The 15670-nt window shown below is 32.3% G+C and overlaps 1 protein-coding gene across 7 annotated transcripts in view; it reads right to left on the bottom strand.

Annotated features, from left to right (window-relative positions):
* The window catches only part of Ccdc88a (coiled-coil domain containing 88A), a 126074-nt gene that overhangs the window by 89961 nt on the left and 20443 nt on the right, over positions 1–15670 (bottom strand). For all 7 annotated transcript variants that reach the window (XR_007348067.1, XM_048804316.1, XM_048804317.1 and 4 more), the window contains exons 3-4: positions 9403–9511; positions 109–178 (exon numbers count right to left, since the gene is read on the bottom strand). Coding sequence is in view for 6 of the 7 variants with exons in the window: in XM_048804316.1 (XP_048660273.1) it covers positions 109–178; positions 9403–9511 (179 nt within the window). In the remaining variant the exon portion in view is untranslated. The remainder of the gene's footprint in view (positions 1–108; positions 179–9402; positions 9512–15670) is intronic.

Raw genomic sequence — 15670 nt, 5'->3', positions numbered from 1 at the left:
TTGTAAAAAACCTAGTGAGTCAATGTAAATAATCAAATACCTGGTAAACATTATAGAATTACACAAAATAAGACATTATCATCACATTATATTAATTTCAATACCTACCAGAAAAGGGATTTTTACCAATGATTAAGACATTTGGCAATGACATCACAATCAATTGCTGCAAAGTCTCCTGTAAAATAATACCCAATAGTTATTGTATGGCTAATGCTGATGAGATAATAATTATTAATCAAGTTATAATTATGTGTACACTCTTCGGGTACGTGTGCTATACAAACGTGAGAAAAGATATGCAAGGGTTTAAAACTTTTGCAACTTTAAATTAGTGGATTAAACAGCTAAAATTATAATACCAGATAGACTTAATGCTCACAAAAGAAAATTATCTAGGTTGAACTGTTCTAATATTTATTATTTTAAAATCTGAAGGTTGAGGTGCTAGAAAATTAAATAGCATTCCTCAATAAAAGATCAAGAATGTGTACTTTTTGTCCTTTTGTTATTTCTCTCTGGGGGAACTAAAAATGCCAACTGACTTGAAAATTAAGAAAGCTAATTATCTTACTAAAAATACTGTCTTATGATCATTTCACACAAGCAATCTTCTCCTTAGTGAATCATTATTTCTCTACTATCAAACTTTTATTACCAAGAATATATGCACATCCTGAAGGCACAGAATGATTCAAAAAGAAATGAATGTTTTAAAATTACACATCTCAGATACACCTCTAGTATGTACCTTCTGTTTATACCATCTTTTCCTTAAGAGGAAATGAAGAACACTGCCATTATAACCACTGACACTGATGATATGCTACAAATGGTCTGGGATGAATGTACCAGACTACAGGATGGATGGGTACCATATGAAATCACTGAATCTTTGCAACAGAGTATAGAAATAATCACGATAGTTTCTTCACAAATTGGCTTTGACTACATTACTACTAATACATTTTAGATAAGTAGTTACTGAGAAATATATTTTTGAAAGCATTCAACTTTTAAAATCATCCTTTTAAAAATAACAATGTGAGAAAGCAAATAACCATGAAAAATAACTATGAAAAGTTAACTTGTATTGCTTTTTAAAGATATTCAATTCTAGATCCTTTAAAGTATTTTTTCATGGTTGATGGGTGCCATCACAATAGATCTTAATTAGAATTAGTCTTTTATCTATAATTCTTCATATATATGAAAGTTTGAAAAATTTTTCTTCAGCATTATATTTACTAGCTATTTTAAAAGCCTACTACTAAGAATATGTATTCACTTAAAGAAAAGTAAATACTCAATGTGTATCATGTTAGAAAAATACAATTAAGAATATTAAGAATGAAACCCAACTACTATGTATAACCATAAAACTCTTATAAAAAATATTAAGAATGTGTCAAAAATTGCTAAAATCACTTATGCCAAGGAATGATACTGATTTGGGTATTTAATAAATAATTTTTCCAGTTAAAAGCAAGTTATATCAAGAGAGACAATGTTATAACCATGCATGTAACAGCTCAAAGAAATTAAAAGAATACATTTCTGATTTAATTTTAGTTTCTTGTCTTGAAGCAAAATTTTAAAGGTTATCATCATGGATATTTAAAAGAAATTATAAATAAGAGATGTTATTTGCATAAAACAACAATAATGTTTTGTCCATATCCTAACTTTGTGAAGATAACCTATGTCAGAATAAAGAACCTTCAAATACACCCTCACAAAGAAGAATTTTAAATTGTATTAGATTCTGAATTTTTTTTAAAAAAAGCTTTATCTCAATTTAAGGACATCACTGATAAAACTCATTTACATTTACTTTTGAGTAACATGAGTCAAAATTAATGAATCTACACATTTCCAAGGCAATTAATTCTACTGATTTACCATGTAACACTCCATATCAGTAAACTCTCATAAGCAAAACTGTCCAAGTAGATGGTAATCTTCAATCTACTACTTTCCTGCTTCCTTTTCCTTAGTAGTTTGCCACTTATTGTCTGTTTTCCCATGCTCCCATGTTAAGCTAGTCTTTCTATAGTGATGAAAGCAATCTCATATACTCTTACACCACATGGTATCATCAAAGACCTCATGTTAACAAAATCTGAAGTCTGATCAAACTGCTAAATTCAAACTTACCTCCATGTTATCAAAAAATGTATTCTAGTATAGAATGCAAATGCCTAGTATAATACACTTTGGAAGAATGGAGCCAGATGTCCTGGCTTAAAATTTAGCTTCATGATTTACTATATACGTGTTTTTGTGGTTGTGGTTGTTGTTAGGGTAAACAGTGAAATGAAAGCAGAAAATTTTAAATTATTAAAGATTATTAAACATTATAACAGTTAATGAGAAGGGCTGGAGTTGTGGCTCACCTAGCACATGTGAGGCACTGGGTTTAATCCTCAGCACCACATAAATAAAAATAAATATAATAAAGATATTGTGTCCATCTACAAGTAAAAAAATTAAAAATTAAAAAAAGAGTTAATGAGAAAAAACTTGCCTTTTACTTTATTTTCAAGCATTAATTTTACATTATATCTAAACTACTAATATTGGGCAATCAGGCAGTTACACAAATTTTTAAAAAGCAAATTACTTTAAAATCACTACTTGGCTGCCCTATGTGTTCTTCAGAGGATTCTGGCTGTTTTTGTAAAAATTGCATTTTATTTCCTTACTCCAATATTACAAGCAATATTGAAAAATGTACTAAACATAAAAGAAAGCAGAGGATAAAAAACTGACTTCTCTTGTTAAAGCTTTATTATGTAATCTCAAAACTCCCAGACATCACTTAGCCCTAAAGATATTAATCATAAGGTATTAAAGAAGTGGCAAAAGGATATATAAATGAGTCCAAGATACAAATGACTTTACTAAGAGGAATAAATTAATTGTCAGGTCAAGGAAATACGTATATAAACTACTGAAGATAAATTTGTTGCTCAAATTTTATAGAAGCTTATGAAAATGGAATAAGAGGGGAGAAATTTTTGAGGAAATCATGGAAGTTATTCATTCAACAAATATTTGAATATCTGTTATCTGCCATGTATTAATCTAGACACTGCAAAAATAGCAGTGAACAAAAATCCTTGCTCTCAAAGAATTTTCATTTTGGTATGATTAGAGAGAAAAAAAATTGTTTTGATGATGAAGTGCTAAAGATAAAACAGGGAATACAAGTATGGAGTAAAGGTGTACATAAGAAGGGTGAAATCTTTTAAAGATATGCAAGTATTCAAATATAGAAAACTAAAGCATTTCCAGGGCCATTAAAGCAAAATTTCACTGACTAGATAGAAATTCTGTTCTGGCATGAGACAGCCCAGAAAGATTTGGAGAAATACATTCATTAGTAAAAGATAAGGAAAAGGATGAACTGGCAGATATTATGTTAAAAGTAATAACAGTATTAACTAATTTCATTCCAATTTCTGTTAGTTGGTTTTGTATAACTTTGCTATATAAAATGAAATATTAATCATATTTTAGTTGACCATCTAAAAATATTTTGTTGAATATGTATGAATTAAAGTTCATGTTCCTAATAGAGTATAAGAAAGACTATTTTAAATAAATGCCAGATATAAACATTATTATTATTCAAAGATAATTAAACTAGGATTGCCTTCTTCCTAAAAATAATCCATAATAACTTTCTTCATGATAAGAAATTAAACAACACTTCTGGTAAAGGTCAGGCCTCATTTCCCTTTATTTATTTTTTTCCCATTTCCCTTTACTGAATCACACATGGAACAAAATGCTGTTACTAAAATACCCTGAAATGACAGTTAATAATCTATTGTAAAAAGTCAGCATATAATTACATTTATCATACTTATGTTTATCATACTATATGTATTTGTCTTTCTGTTACTAGTGAAAAGATTTAATAAGACTACACATTTTAGTAGGTTATAGAAAAGATTTAAATGAATGGCATTTGAAAGTAAAGAACATTTGCCCAGTTTCAAAAATATAAAGAAATATAAAGCATTTTTTGTATAATTTTATTTGTTACTGGATTTTATTAATACTCCAAATGTTGCTTATTACCACAGATGTTTAAAAAAAAAACTAAACAGTATTTGCTTTCTGTAGCAATTAGATTATTAGTACTACACCTGTGTTTTCTGTTTTCACTATTATTGACATTGACACCATGCAAAAATTTCCTAATAAATTTAAGTTCCTAACTATAATGATACCAAAACTCTCTCTAAAACAGTTCTGAAAATGGACTAAGATTTGTTTTATTTGTACAGTGTCTCTGATCATATTCAATATCTCTCCCTCACAATAATGAAAAAAAAAACTTTTAAATAGAACCTATGCAATTTTATATAACCACTATAATTTATTTATTTTCTGACTTCAAAAACTTTTGAATATTTACAAAAGAAAGAGACATCTGCTATGGATTAAATGAATATTTTAAAAGATCTGAAATGAGGCTGGGGCTCAGTGGTAGCGCACTTGCTTAGTATGTGTGAGGCACTGGGTTCGATTCTCAGCACCACATATAAATAAGTAAAACAAAGGTCCATTGACAACTAAAAATATATACATACATATACACACACATATGTATACATATTAAAATAAACAAATAAAAAGGTCTGAATTGCCACTTAATCACAATGAAGTATACATTCAATAAAATTTCTGATAGTCTAATGTTAAGTAGTTACCTCTATTACAATACCTCACTTCCCTTTGTTAGGGATTAAAAATTGTTTCCCCAAGGATTTGCAGTAATGTGGTCCCAATTTTTAAAAATACTAAACACATACAAATATAATATATAAATACACAAGTATGGAGAAAAAGATCTAAAAAGCATATATTATTCAGGTGATAAATGTGGTAATATCCTAATACTGGAACCATGTTTGTATTTACTCTTTTTTTTCCTAATTTTCTATGGTGTACCTAATTGGTTCTAAAAAATACAAAATTGCTTAGAATGAGTTAAATGAAAAATGGCTCAGGGCTGGTTGCACGAAAGGAAAAAAAAAAAATCTCTTGAAGGCATGTATCCTTTGTCCAAACACCAAAGAATTACTACAGATAATGTTCTCCTGGGAGATGAGCTTCCAATTAAAACACACAGACACATCACTACCACCACAAGACATAGTAAGCAGAAAACAAAAAAGGAAAGATCCAGATCTCCACATATTTCAGATTTTATAATTATCAGAGGCAAAATCTAAAATAGAAAAATTTTAAATATCTAAATAAAGAACCAAAATATTAATGAACAAAATGAAAAAACAGATATATAAAGAAGTAAAGAGACCTTCTAAAAATGAAAGATGTAATCAATACATTAAACAGAAGGTCTGACACAGATGAGAAGCAAATTAGCAAACTAGAATTCTGAATAAATTAGAATACAACCCAAGATAACATAAAATAGAGTTTAATAAACAAGGAGGATAGAATAGGTAAGTCTAATATTCATTTAATACAAATATATGAATGTTAATTTTATTTTTCATTTAATTTTATTTGTGGTGCTGGGGGCTGAACTGAGGACTTCATGCATGCTAAAAAAGCACTTCTACCACTTGAGTCACATTCCCAACCTTCTTATAATATTAGATTAATAACAGAATATGAAAAGAGACATGGCTGTGGATGTGGCTCAAGCGGTAGCGCGCTCGCCTGGCATGCGTGCGGCCCGGGTTCAATCCTCAGCACCACAAACAAACAAAGATGTTGTGTCCACCGAAAACTAAAAAATAAATATTAAAAAATTCTCTCTCTCTCTCTCTTTTTTTAAAAAAAGAGACAATATTAGAAGAAACAGTATTAAAATGAAGAACGTGAACAGTATTTTAGCCAAGAGAGAAAACAGCTTAAACCAAGAACAAAAATTAATCTAATAATTAACCCCAACAAAGGAAAAACCTTGCAGAGATAGAAGAATAAAATCTGCAAAGCCCTGAGAAAAAAATAATTGTCAACCTAGAAGTTCATACCCAAAACTACCCAGAGCAAGTTCTTCATATGTGAGATCCTCAATTCAATCCCCAGAACAAAATAAAAAACAAAAACATATATAGTTGAGATTAAGGCAATTTCAGAAAATAACGATTGGGAAGCCTTATTATCAGCACTCTAAACAAATAAAAGATGTCTCCATCAAAATACCAATGATATCTTACAGAACCAGAAAAAATAGTCCTAAAATTCATATGGCAGAATAAAAGACCCAGAATGACCAAAGCAACCCTGAGCAATAAGAACTAAACTGAAGGTTTCAAAATACCTGACCTCAAATTATACTACAGAGGCATAGTAACAGAGGTAAGACACTGGTATCAAAATAAGACATGAAGACCAAGGAATAAAACTGAAGACACAGATACAAACACAAATAGAGAGAGTCATGTGATGCCCAAAAAAGGAGCCAAAAACATACATTGGAGAAAAGATAGCTTTTTAAACAAATGATGCTGGAAAAACTGGATATCCATATGTAAAAGTATGAATCTAGATCCCTAGCTCTCACCCTGCACAAAAATCAACTCAAAGGATATCAAAGACCAAAGAATTAGATCAGAAACACTGTGAATGCTAGAAGAAAACACAAGATCAACACTCCAACATAATGGTACAGGCAATGACTTCCTTAATAAGACTCCTAAAGCTCAAGAAATACAACCTACCTGGTCACGGTGGTGCACACCTGTACTCCTAGCAGCTCAAGAGGAGGAGGCAGGAGGATCACAAATTCAAAGCCAGCCTCAGCAAAAGCCAGGCGCTAAGCAACTCAGTGAGGCCCTGTCTCTAAATAAAATACAAACTAGGGCTGGGGATGTGGCTTGGTGGTCGAGTGCCCCTGAGTTCAATTCCTAGTACTCCTTCCCCCAGAAGAAAGAATTAATAAGTGGAATTCCATCAAATTAAAAAGCTTCTGCACAGCAAAGGAAACAAGAGTATAAGGAGAGAGGCTACACAATGGGAGAAAACCTTTGCCACTACTCTTCCATCAGGGGATTGAGATCCATTTACAAAGAACTCAAACAAAAGAACAAACAAATAACCCAACCAAAAATGGGAAAATGATCTATACACACATTTCTCTAAGAGGAAATAGAATTGGTCTTAATAAAAATACGAGAAAATTAGGGCTGGAGATGTGGCTCAAGCAGTAGCGCGCTCGCCTGGCATGCGTGCGGCCCGGGTTCAATCCTCAGCTCCACAAACAAAGATATTGTGTCCGCCGAAAACTAAAAAAAAATAAATATTAAAATTCTCTCTCTCTCTTTAAAAAAAAAATACGAGAAAATGTTCAACGTTCTTATCAATCAGGGAAATGCAAATCAAAACTACACTGAGATTTCATCTCATTCCAGTTAGAATGGCAATCATCAAGATTACAAATAACAATTGCTAGTAAGGTTGTGGAAGAAAAAGTTACACTCATATAATGCTGGTGAGACTGAAAACTAGTATAACCACGTGAACTAAAGTCAGTACTACATTGAGACAAGCATACAAATGTTTCTAGCAGCATAATTCATACTAGACAAGTTGTAGAACCAGCTTAGGTGCCCATCAACAGACAAATGGATAAATAAAAATGTGGTATATAAATGTAGTTTTGCTTAGTCATAAAGAATGAAATTATGGCATTTGCTGATAAATGGATGGAATCAGAGAACATCATGCTAAATGAAATAAACCCGACACAGAAAGTCAAAGGTTGAATGGCTTCTCTCCCATGTGGAAGTGGAGGGTGGAGAGTATACAAAGGGTGGTGAGACCTCTTGAAAACAGAAGAAAAACAGATAATGAAAGAGGACTAAGGGAGAGGAAAGAGGGAGAGAAAAGTACTGGGGAATGAAACCTACCACATATGCTATGTTCACGTATGATTATGCACTAACCACAATAATAATAGAAGGGAGATAAATAAGAATTAAGCAAACAGATCAGGGAAGGAGAAGAGGGAAAGGGTAGGTACTAGGGAATGTAAATGATCAAATGATGTTTCGTGTGTATACAAATATGGCATAATAAATCCACTATTATATATAATAAAATTGCAACACTACAAAGTAAAATTTAAAAAACAAAGATGTATTTCAGTAAGAAAATGATAGCAAAAGAAAGTCTTGGATATAAGAGAAAACCATGAGGGAGGGGGAAAGGGAAATATGTAGCTTGACATAAAGAAACACCGGCTTAACTGATTTAAATATACTTTCAGTATCTAATCTATAGGGTGAAAAAAAAAAAAAAGAACAAAAATGCAAAATAAGAGCTTAGGGCTCAGAGTACAGCTCAGCAGCATAGTGTGTGACTAGCATGTATGAAGCCCTGGGTTTGCTTCCTGAACACCACATCAAACAAACACAAAAATAAAATAAAAGCTTTAAAGTTATGAGAGAGAATAAATAGAGTTAAAGCTTGTAAGGTCATAGTACTATTCCACAAAGGTATAATGATGTTGACTAACTTTGGCCTTTGCTATTTTAAGTATGAAAATATGAAAGGTATAATTTTGAGAGTCATCTCTGTAAAAAACAAAAAGTAAAAAAATTTTTTACTAATAAGAAAAAAATTTAGAATTACTGGTAAATGATCCAATTCTTGAGAAAGATTTAATAATTTTAAAGTTAATCTGCACCTACTAACATTGCTTCGAAACATGTAACAGAAAGCTTGACAAATCCACCATCACAAAAAGGCATTTTAACTTTTTTTCAAGAGACAAAAATTAATAAGGCCAAGCCAAATAATTAACAACAAACATCAAAGAATCAGAACCATAAGAAACCATATCTTTGACCAAAAATCAAAATAAAAACATTCAAAAACTGAAAAAAAAAAAAAAAAGTTTGGAAATGTAAAAGTACACTTCTCTACAAACTTGTAACTGAAATAAAGCGTAGTAGAAATTAGAAAATGCATAAACATTTTAAGATATACCAAACTAAAATCTGCATAATGCAGTCAAAACAATTGTTAGAGGAATAATGATAGCCTTAAGAATACTCTAATTTAAAATCTGAAATATACACCCAATTCAAGTTTTTTGAAAGACAATTAAAAACATACTCTTCAAAAGCATAATTCTGTAGACTAACAAAGTATTACATTATGCAAATTCTCATAAAACTCAGAACTGGTCTTAAAACTACATAAAATGCAGTAATTTTTAATTTTAAATAATTAAAAAGTGTTGTCTTATATTTTAAATATTTTAAGAATGTCCAGTAAATAATCCAGGACCTGGCATATAATAAGGACTTAAGCATTTAAGATTTATTCAATTAGTGTTACTAAATAGCACAGCAATGTAAACATGTAAGTTGTTATTAAAATCCCAGATTTAAATAAAGGAACACTTACCTGGTAATAAAATTTTATCTGTCTCACCAAAATGGATAGATTATGAATTCTAAGTGAAGCATCATTGTTGACTTTTTTATTTACTCTCTGACTCTCCGATTTTGGATTACTGAAAGAAATTTGAAAAATGCTTTACAATTACATTGAATGTAAATCAAAACTACATTGAGGTTTCATCTTACTCCAGTTAGAATGGCAATCATCAAGAATACAAATAACAACAATAAATTCTAACAAGACTCTGGGAGAAAAGTCCATTCATACATTGTTGGTGGGATTGCAAATTAATACAATTGCTTTGGTAGGCAGTATGGATATTCCTCAAAAAACTAGGTATGGAACCACTCTTAATATTTATCCAAAAGAACTAAAAATAGCATACTATAGTGATATAGGCACATCAATATTTCTAGCAGTTCAATAGCCAAGTTATGGAACCAGTCCAGATGTCCATCAACAGATGAATGGATAAAGAAATGTGGTGCATGTATATGTATATGTGTGTGTGTGTGTGTGTGTGTGAGAGAGAGAGAGAGAGAGAGAGAGAGAGATACACACACACACACACACAAAATGAAGTTTTACTCAGCCAAAAAGAAAAATGAAATTATAGCATTTCCTAGCAAATTGATGGAAATGAAGAATATCATGGTAAAATGATCTATGCCAGATCAGAAAGTCAAGGGTCAAACATCTTCTCTCATATTTGGATGCTACAGGAAAATAAGGGGGAAAAAGCTAGAACCCCATGAAAGAAAGGGAGATCAGTGGAGTGGAAGAGCAGGTCTGAAGGCGATGGGGGAAGAACAGGTAAGGGAGACAACGCAGAATGAGGTTGAGCAAACTATGCTGTGTGTATACGTGAATGTACCATGATGAATTCCACTTTTACGTATACTTAAAAAGTAGAATTTATAAAAACCATTAATAGATGGAAAGAAGGCCAGTGGAATAGAGGAAGGGGAATGAGGTGGTATGTGACGGGGAGAAGGGTTGGGCAGGAAGAGGTACTGAGGAATGAAATGTAGTAAATTATAGCCCATACATGTATGAGTATGTCAAAATGAACCTCACTATCATGTATAGGTATAATGTACTAATAATTAAATGTACTAATAATACATTGAAACACGATTAATCCTGTATTTTGTTTATAAAATTGTGTAAACATTTTCATTATTGGATACAAAAAGACAGATGTTTTGTCATGTATTTTGTGCTTCTAACTAACACAAATACATCTGATATTCCAAAATCAGTGGCAAAATAAATTTGAAACCTGGGTCAGACATTGTCCTTTATTCTCATGTTTTCTCTCCCCATTCCTGAGATGAATAACACCTTAGTCCTAACCCAAACCCTCACTTTTAGAAACTGGTACTGGGGATTGAACCCAGGTGTGCTCTACCACTGAGCTACATCTCCAGACTTTTTTAATTTTCATTTTGAGATGGGTTCTTGTTAATTTGCCCTGGGTGGCCTCAAACTTGCCATTCTCCTGCCTCAGTGGGATTGTAATTGCTGGGATTACAGATGTGCGTGACTGAGCCTGGCTTATTCCTTTTGAATATATATTTTACTAAACCAAAACGAATCCACTTAAATCAAGAATTTAAACTACTGGCTAATAACCCAATAAATGTTACTTATCCTCCCCCGGTAATGGAGATTATATTTGAGCAAATGTTCTAAAGAAATAAAGAATGAAGTGGATAATGCAAGTTAATACTTTCATATTGATAAACTTTGTAGATTCAATTAAAGCAATGGGCTGAATGATTATAAGGACAAACTGAAGCAGAAAGAGTAAGGCCGTAATTAAGAATGGGAAATAAAATTAAAATGGTGGCATCAGAATAGATGGTTAAGTTGAGGCCAGAAGACAAGCATGTACAAGCTAGGTTCTCATTAAGAGAAACAGGCCAAGCTATAGAAAGATGATGCCAGCTTAAATGACAGATAATAAATCAAGACATCCTGATTATATTTATATTATATTTTATATTTTCCCATGATTACAGAATTTAATCCTCCACATAAGGATGCAGAGAAGTCAAGAAATTGACATCTACCCAGTATGGAATACAAGCTGAATAGAAAACTCTCATTCCTTAAACCACCTCCTTTTCTCACAGCCCATTGCACTACTAATGCCTTCAGGTCCTTCCCTAGATGAATTAGAATGAATGGTGCTTTATTTCAGCAATGTTCCAATTATGAGGCCTTGAGTCTCCTTTACAATCTTAGCTGATGACCTCAAACAACTTTTGTTTTAGTGTGCTATAGTTATCACTATTTACTGTATAAGAAATTAAAACTGCTCTTTTTCTTCAACGAGGCCCCCAATGGCAGACACAGAGATGCACTTTGTGAGGACCCTGATGGGCAAGATCATCATCCTCAAGGTTGACCCTTGTGACACAACTGAGAATGCCAAAGCCAAAATCGAAGATAAGGAGGCATCCCACCTGATCAGTGGTGTCTGCTATTTGTGGGCAAACATCTGGAGGACAGAATGGCTATTCTCTATCAGATTACAACATCCTGTAAGAGTCCACCCTGCTGCACTTAGTGCTTCACCTGCAAGATGGCATCACTGAGCCTTCCCTGTACGAGCTTGCCTAGAAGTATAACTGTGACATGATTATCTGTTAGAAGTGTTATGTCCACCTTCACCCTGTGTTGTCAAATGCCACAACAACATGTGTGGTCACATCAACAACTGCCACCCCAAGAAGGTCAAATAAAGTCCTTTATATGGCTCCTTTCCCCAAAGGGATCCCTACCTGCTCAAGCAAGACCCAATTCCTTGCTCTCAATTCATATCAAGTGTGCTACTTGTTTTCTATTCACTTATTCATTGATAAATCATTCCTAAATTTCACTATTATACACAATGCAGCAATAGGCGGTGTTTTCTCATACATACATCACATGTTCGAGGTTTTTTCTGAAGTAAAGAGAAGAACTATTGGGGCATAAGGTATATGTATTTTCATTTCTAATAAACGCTGCCAAAAAGATCTTCGCAATGGCTGTCAGAATTTATACTCCCACTCATAATCCCTTTTCTCACATACCTTTACCATTTTACATTTTACAGGTATCAAGCAATTGTGCTTTTATGTTGTAACTGGTAACTCCATGATTACAATATTAACCATGAGAATCTTTCATGTGTATTGACCATTTTAATCTCTTCTACTATAAACTGTAAAATATTCATTTGCCTTAAATTTCATCCACTTTTCTACTGAAAATAAATGATCAGGATTTTGCACAATGTTTTTTAAATTCTTTATCTCTAATGAGTTATGAGATTACATTCTTCCAAAATCACTCAATTGACAGCCTGGAATAGATGCTCCCCACTAAAGTTTCTGTTTCAAAGACACCTGAATAACAGAGTACTTATCTGCAGAACAAGGAAGAATACTAGTAAGGCAGGCTGAATATGAGTTGTGACAGATTAATGCTTACTGTAGGGGAAACAATGAGTAAAACCAGACCAGCCCAAGGCAAATGAGAATTTAAATGGAAAACTGGGTCTATGAAGTCAAAGCACCAACCAGAACTAGTTAGTCTTATAAAAACAAGGAGACTATAGCATAGCAGTCAAGTCATGTGTCATGGCAAACAAAGCCAAATAGCAGCATGGCCAGGAAGTCATGGTTAAGAACTCAGACAACCAAAGGGAAAAATCTTGGCTTATATAATCAACTCCAGTACATTTTTAGTCAGTGAGCTATACAAGTACTCACTGAATACCTACTATACCAATTATATTACTTAATATGTATAAAAACTTCAGTCAGTCAAGCTTTCATTGTGGAGAAAAGTTCATCTGTAACTGGGAAAACCAAGTAGAAACAACCCCAGTGTTAAGTTCACCTATAGTTATATAAATTTAAGTTGCAACCATAAGCATTCAATAAATACCTTAGCTCTAAAGCATTCTTCCATCTTTTTATTTCTATTTTATTATATATTTGGAACCCCTTATATACCTCTCACCCATGACTGTTCCTATTCACACACTGATAATATTTAGAGTAAGAAAATACTTGACAGAAACCTAGTTTCACTATAAATCAGAAAGTTGAAGTCCAAACCTGTAATTTTCTTCCCTAGTGCTTTTTCCCTTTATTCTTTTTTAGACTTTTCTCTTAAAGGATCTTTTAGGAAAACAAAGGAAAAAAATGACAGAAAGGTTCAAGCAATATTACCTGTAAAATTTGAGCATATTCCTAATTCTGTTTTCACAGAAAGTAACTAAAGATGATTTGTCCTTTTCCCACCAGTTCATTACAGTGACATTTATAAACAAAAACACTATACCTATTTATAGTTTAGCTCATTACTTCATGACAACATAATTTGGACCAGTCAATGAAATTAATAGTATCCTAATATATTTGTGGTTTCATTTTTTTGTGGGGGGGTACCAGGGAATGAACACAGGGACACTTGACCACTGAGCTACATCCTCAGCCCTGTTTTTTTGTATTTAATTTAGAGACAAGGTCTCATTGAGTTGCTTAGCTCCTCACTTTTGCTGAGATTGGCTTAGAACTCACAATCCTCCTGCATCAGGCTCCCAAGCCAGGAGGATTCCAGGCCATCCTCACTATGCCTGGCTTGTGACTTCACTTTCACTTTAACAAATTTTATGATGCAAATATTATCTTGTGACACAACACAATGTTATCAAGTTTCTCTGTTTTCTTTAAACTGATTTATTTTTTCAAATAAATATTTTTCTTATTTTGTAGTGCTGGGGATCGAACCCAGGGCCTTGTACATGCTAGGCAAACATTTTATCTCTGAGCTACATTCACAGACCTCAAATAAGTTTTAAAATTTTTCTTTTAAATTTTATGTTTAACACTTTTCAAGTGGTATCTCAAAATTTATTCAGTTTTTAGGAAGTCTGAAAGTCTCCTTTGCATAAAGCTCTTCTAAGAATTACTCAGGTTTCAGAATTTAAAATTTTGGTTTAATCAAATCTTTTTTGTAAAAACAACTAAGTTCACGTTAAGTTCTTCTAGCTTTTGAGAAAACATGCTTTTAACAATTAATTCTGAGTATACATAAGAAAGAGTTTAATTTTTATATATTAATGGTATCAGATTAATTTTTTTAGAAATTGAAGGGAAAATGAAAAATACAACTTGAGCTAGAGAAAATATTTAAAAAACTTGAGGAGAAAAATACTTTCAAACCTAAAAACAGCCTTACATTGAACAGAAATCATAAAGAGATTGAAATAAAAGTTTTCTACATCCTTTATAAAACCGTGCTGCTTTGTATCTGCAAATCTTTGAAATGAATACATGAGATCCGAGAGGACTTCTATGATCTGGTAGACTCATTAAGAAACTCGGGAGAATAATGAAGTTCTTTGGTTGACTAGGCTAACATCCAGGCACTTCAAATCCCCAGTTTCAGTTTCTAATCTACCTTGCACTTGGTTGAAGGTTATTTTAGTATGAAACAGAACTGCAAAGTTCCTACTTCATAGTCTATTACCATAAACTTTCTGCACTTTGAGGCCAGGATAACCACTAAACATTCTAGGCATGAATCTAGAAAGCAATAAACTTTCAATTACAAGGCTCAGGTTTCCCATTTGATGCACGTCTAATATGAGAAAGGGTCACTCTGACATATGTTAGGATCATAGAAAACATGTCCTTTTGCCCGAAAGATATGATCTTTACATGTGAGAAAAACTGCCCTCAGGTTAAACTGCTAAAAAGTAAGTTCCACTTCTATGAAAAACAGTTGAATATTTAAGGATGAATTTACAGAAAATTATGCAAATCAACACACTTAGTGACTTCAAGAAAAATAATACCTAATTTGGCAGCAAATATTTTAAAGTTACAGTAATGTAGGTACTGATTACTAACAAGTAAACTTGTAATTACTGTTTTATCAGGACAGGGTAAGGAGAAATACAGATAAAGAGACATAAAAAAGATAAAATCTTATCTGCCATTATCAGGATATCTACAGACAATGTCTAAAAGCAATAAACCAATAAATACCAAAGTAGGCATATTATGTAACTATAAATAATACATATAAAAAATAGGAAATTTTTTGTCCAAAAATTATAAGTTTTTACTCTGGGGAATGGAACTAAGGGGAGAGAAAGAACAGTGAATTTCTGGATTTTGTTATAAACCCTTTGGTATTAACTAACCCTTTTAATTATGCAAAACATGTTTTTAAGGAGATGTGAAAAGCATCTCCAAAAAATTTT

This window comes from Marmota marmota, unplaced genomic scaffold (genome assembly GCF_001458135.2).
Source record: "Marmota marmota marmota unplaced genomic scaffold, marMar, whole genome shotgun sequence".
In the NCBI taxonomy this organism is placed as follows: Eukaryota; Metazoa; Chordata; class Mammalia; order Rodentia; family Sciuridae; genus Marmota; species Marmota marmota.
The sequence above is the reverse complement of the archived record's forward strand: the minus strand, read 5'-3'. Positions and strand labels throughout refer to the sequence as shown.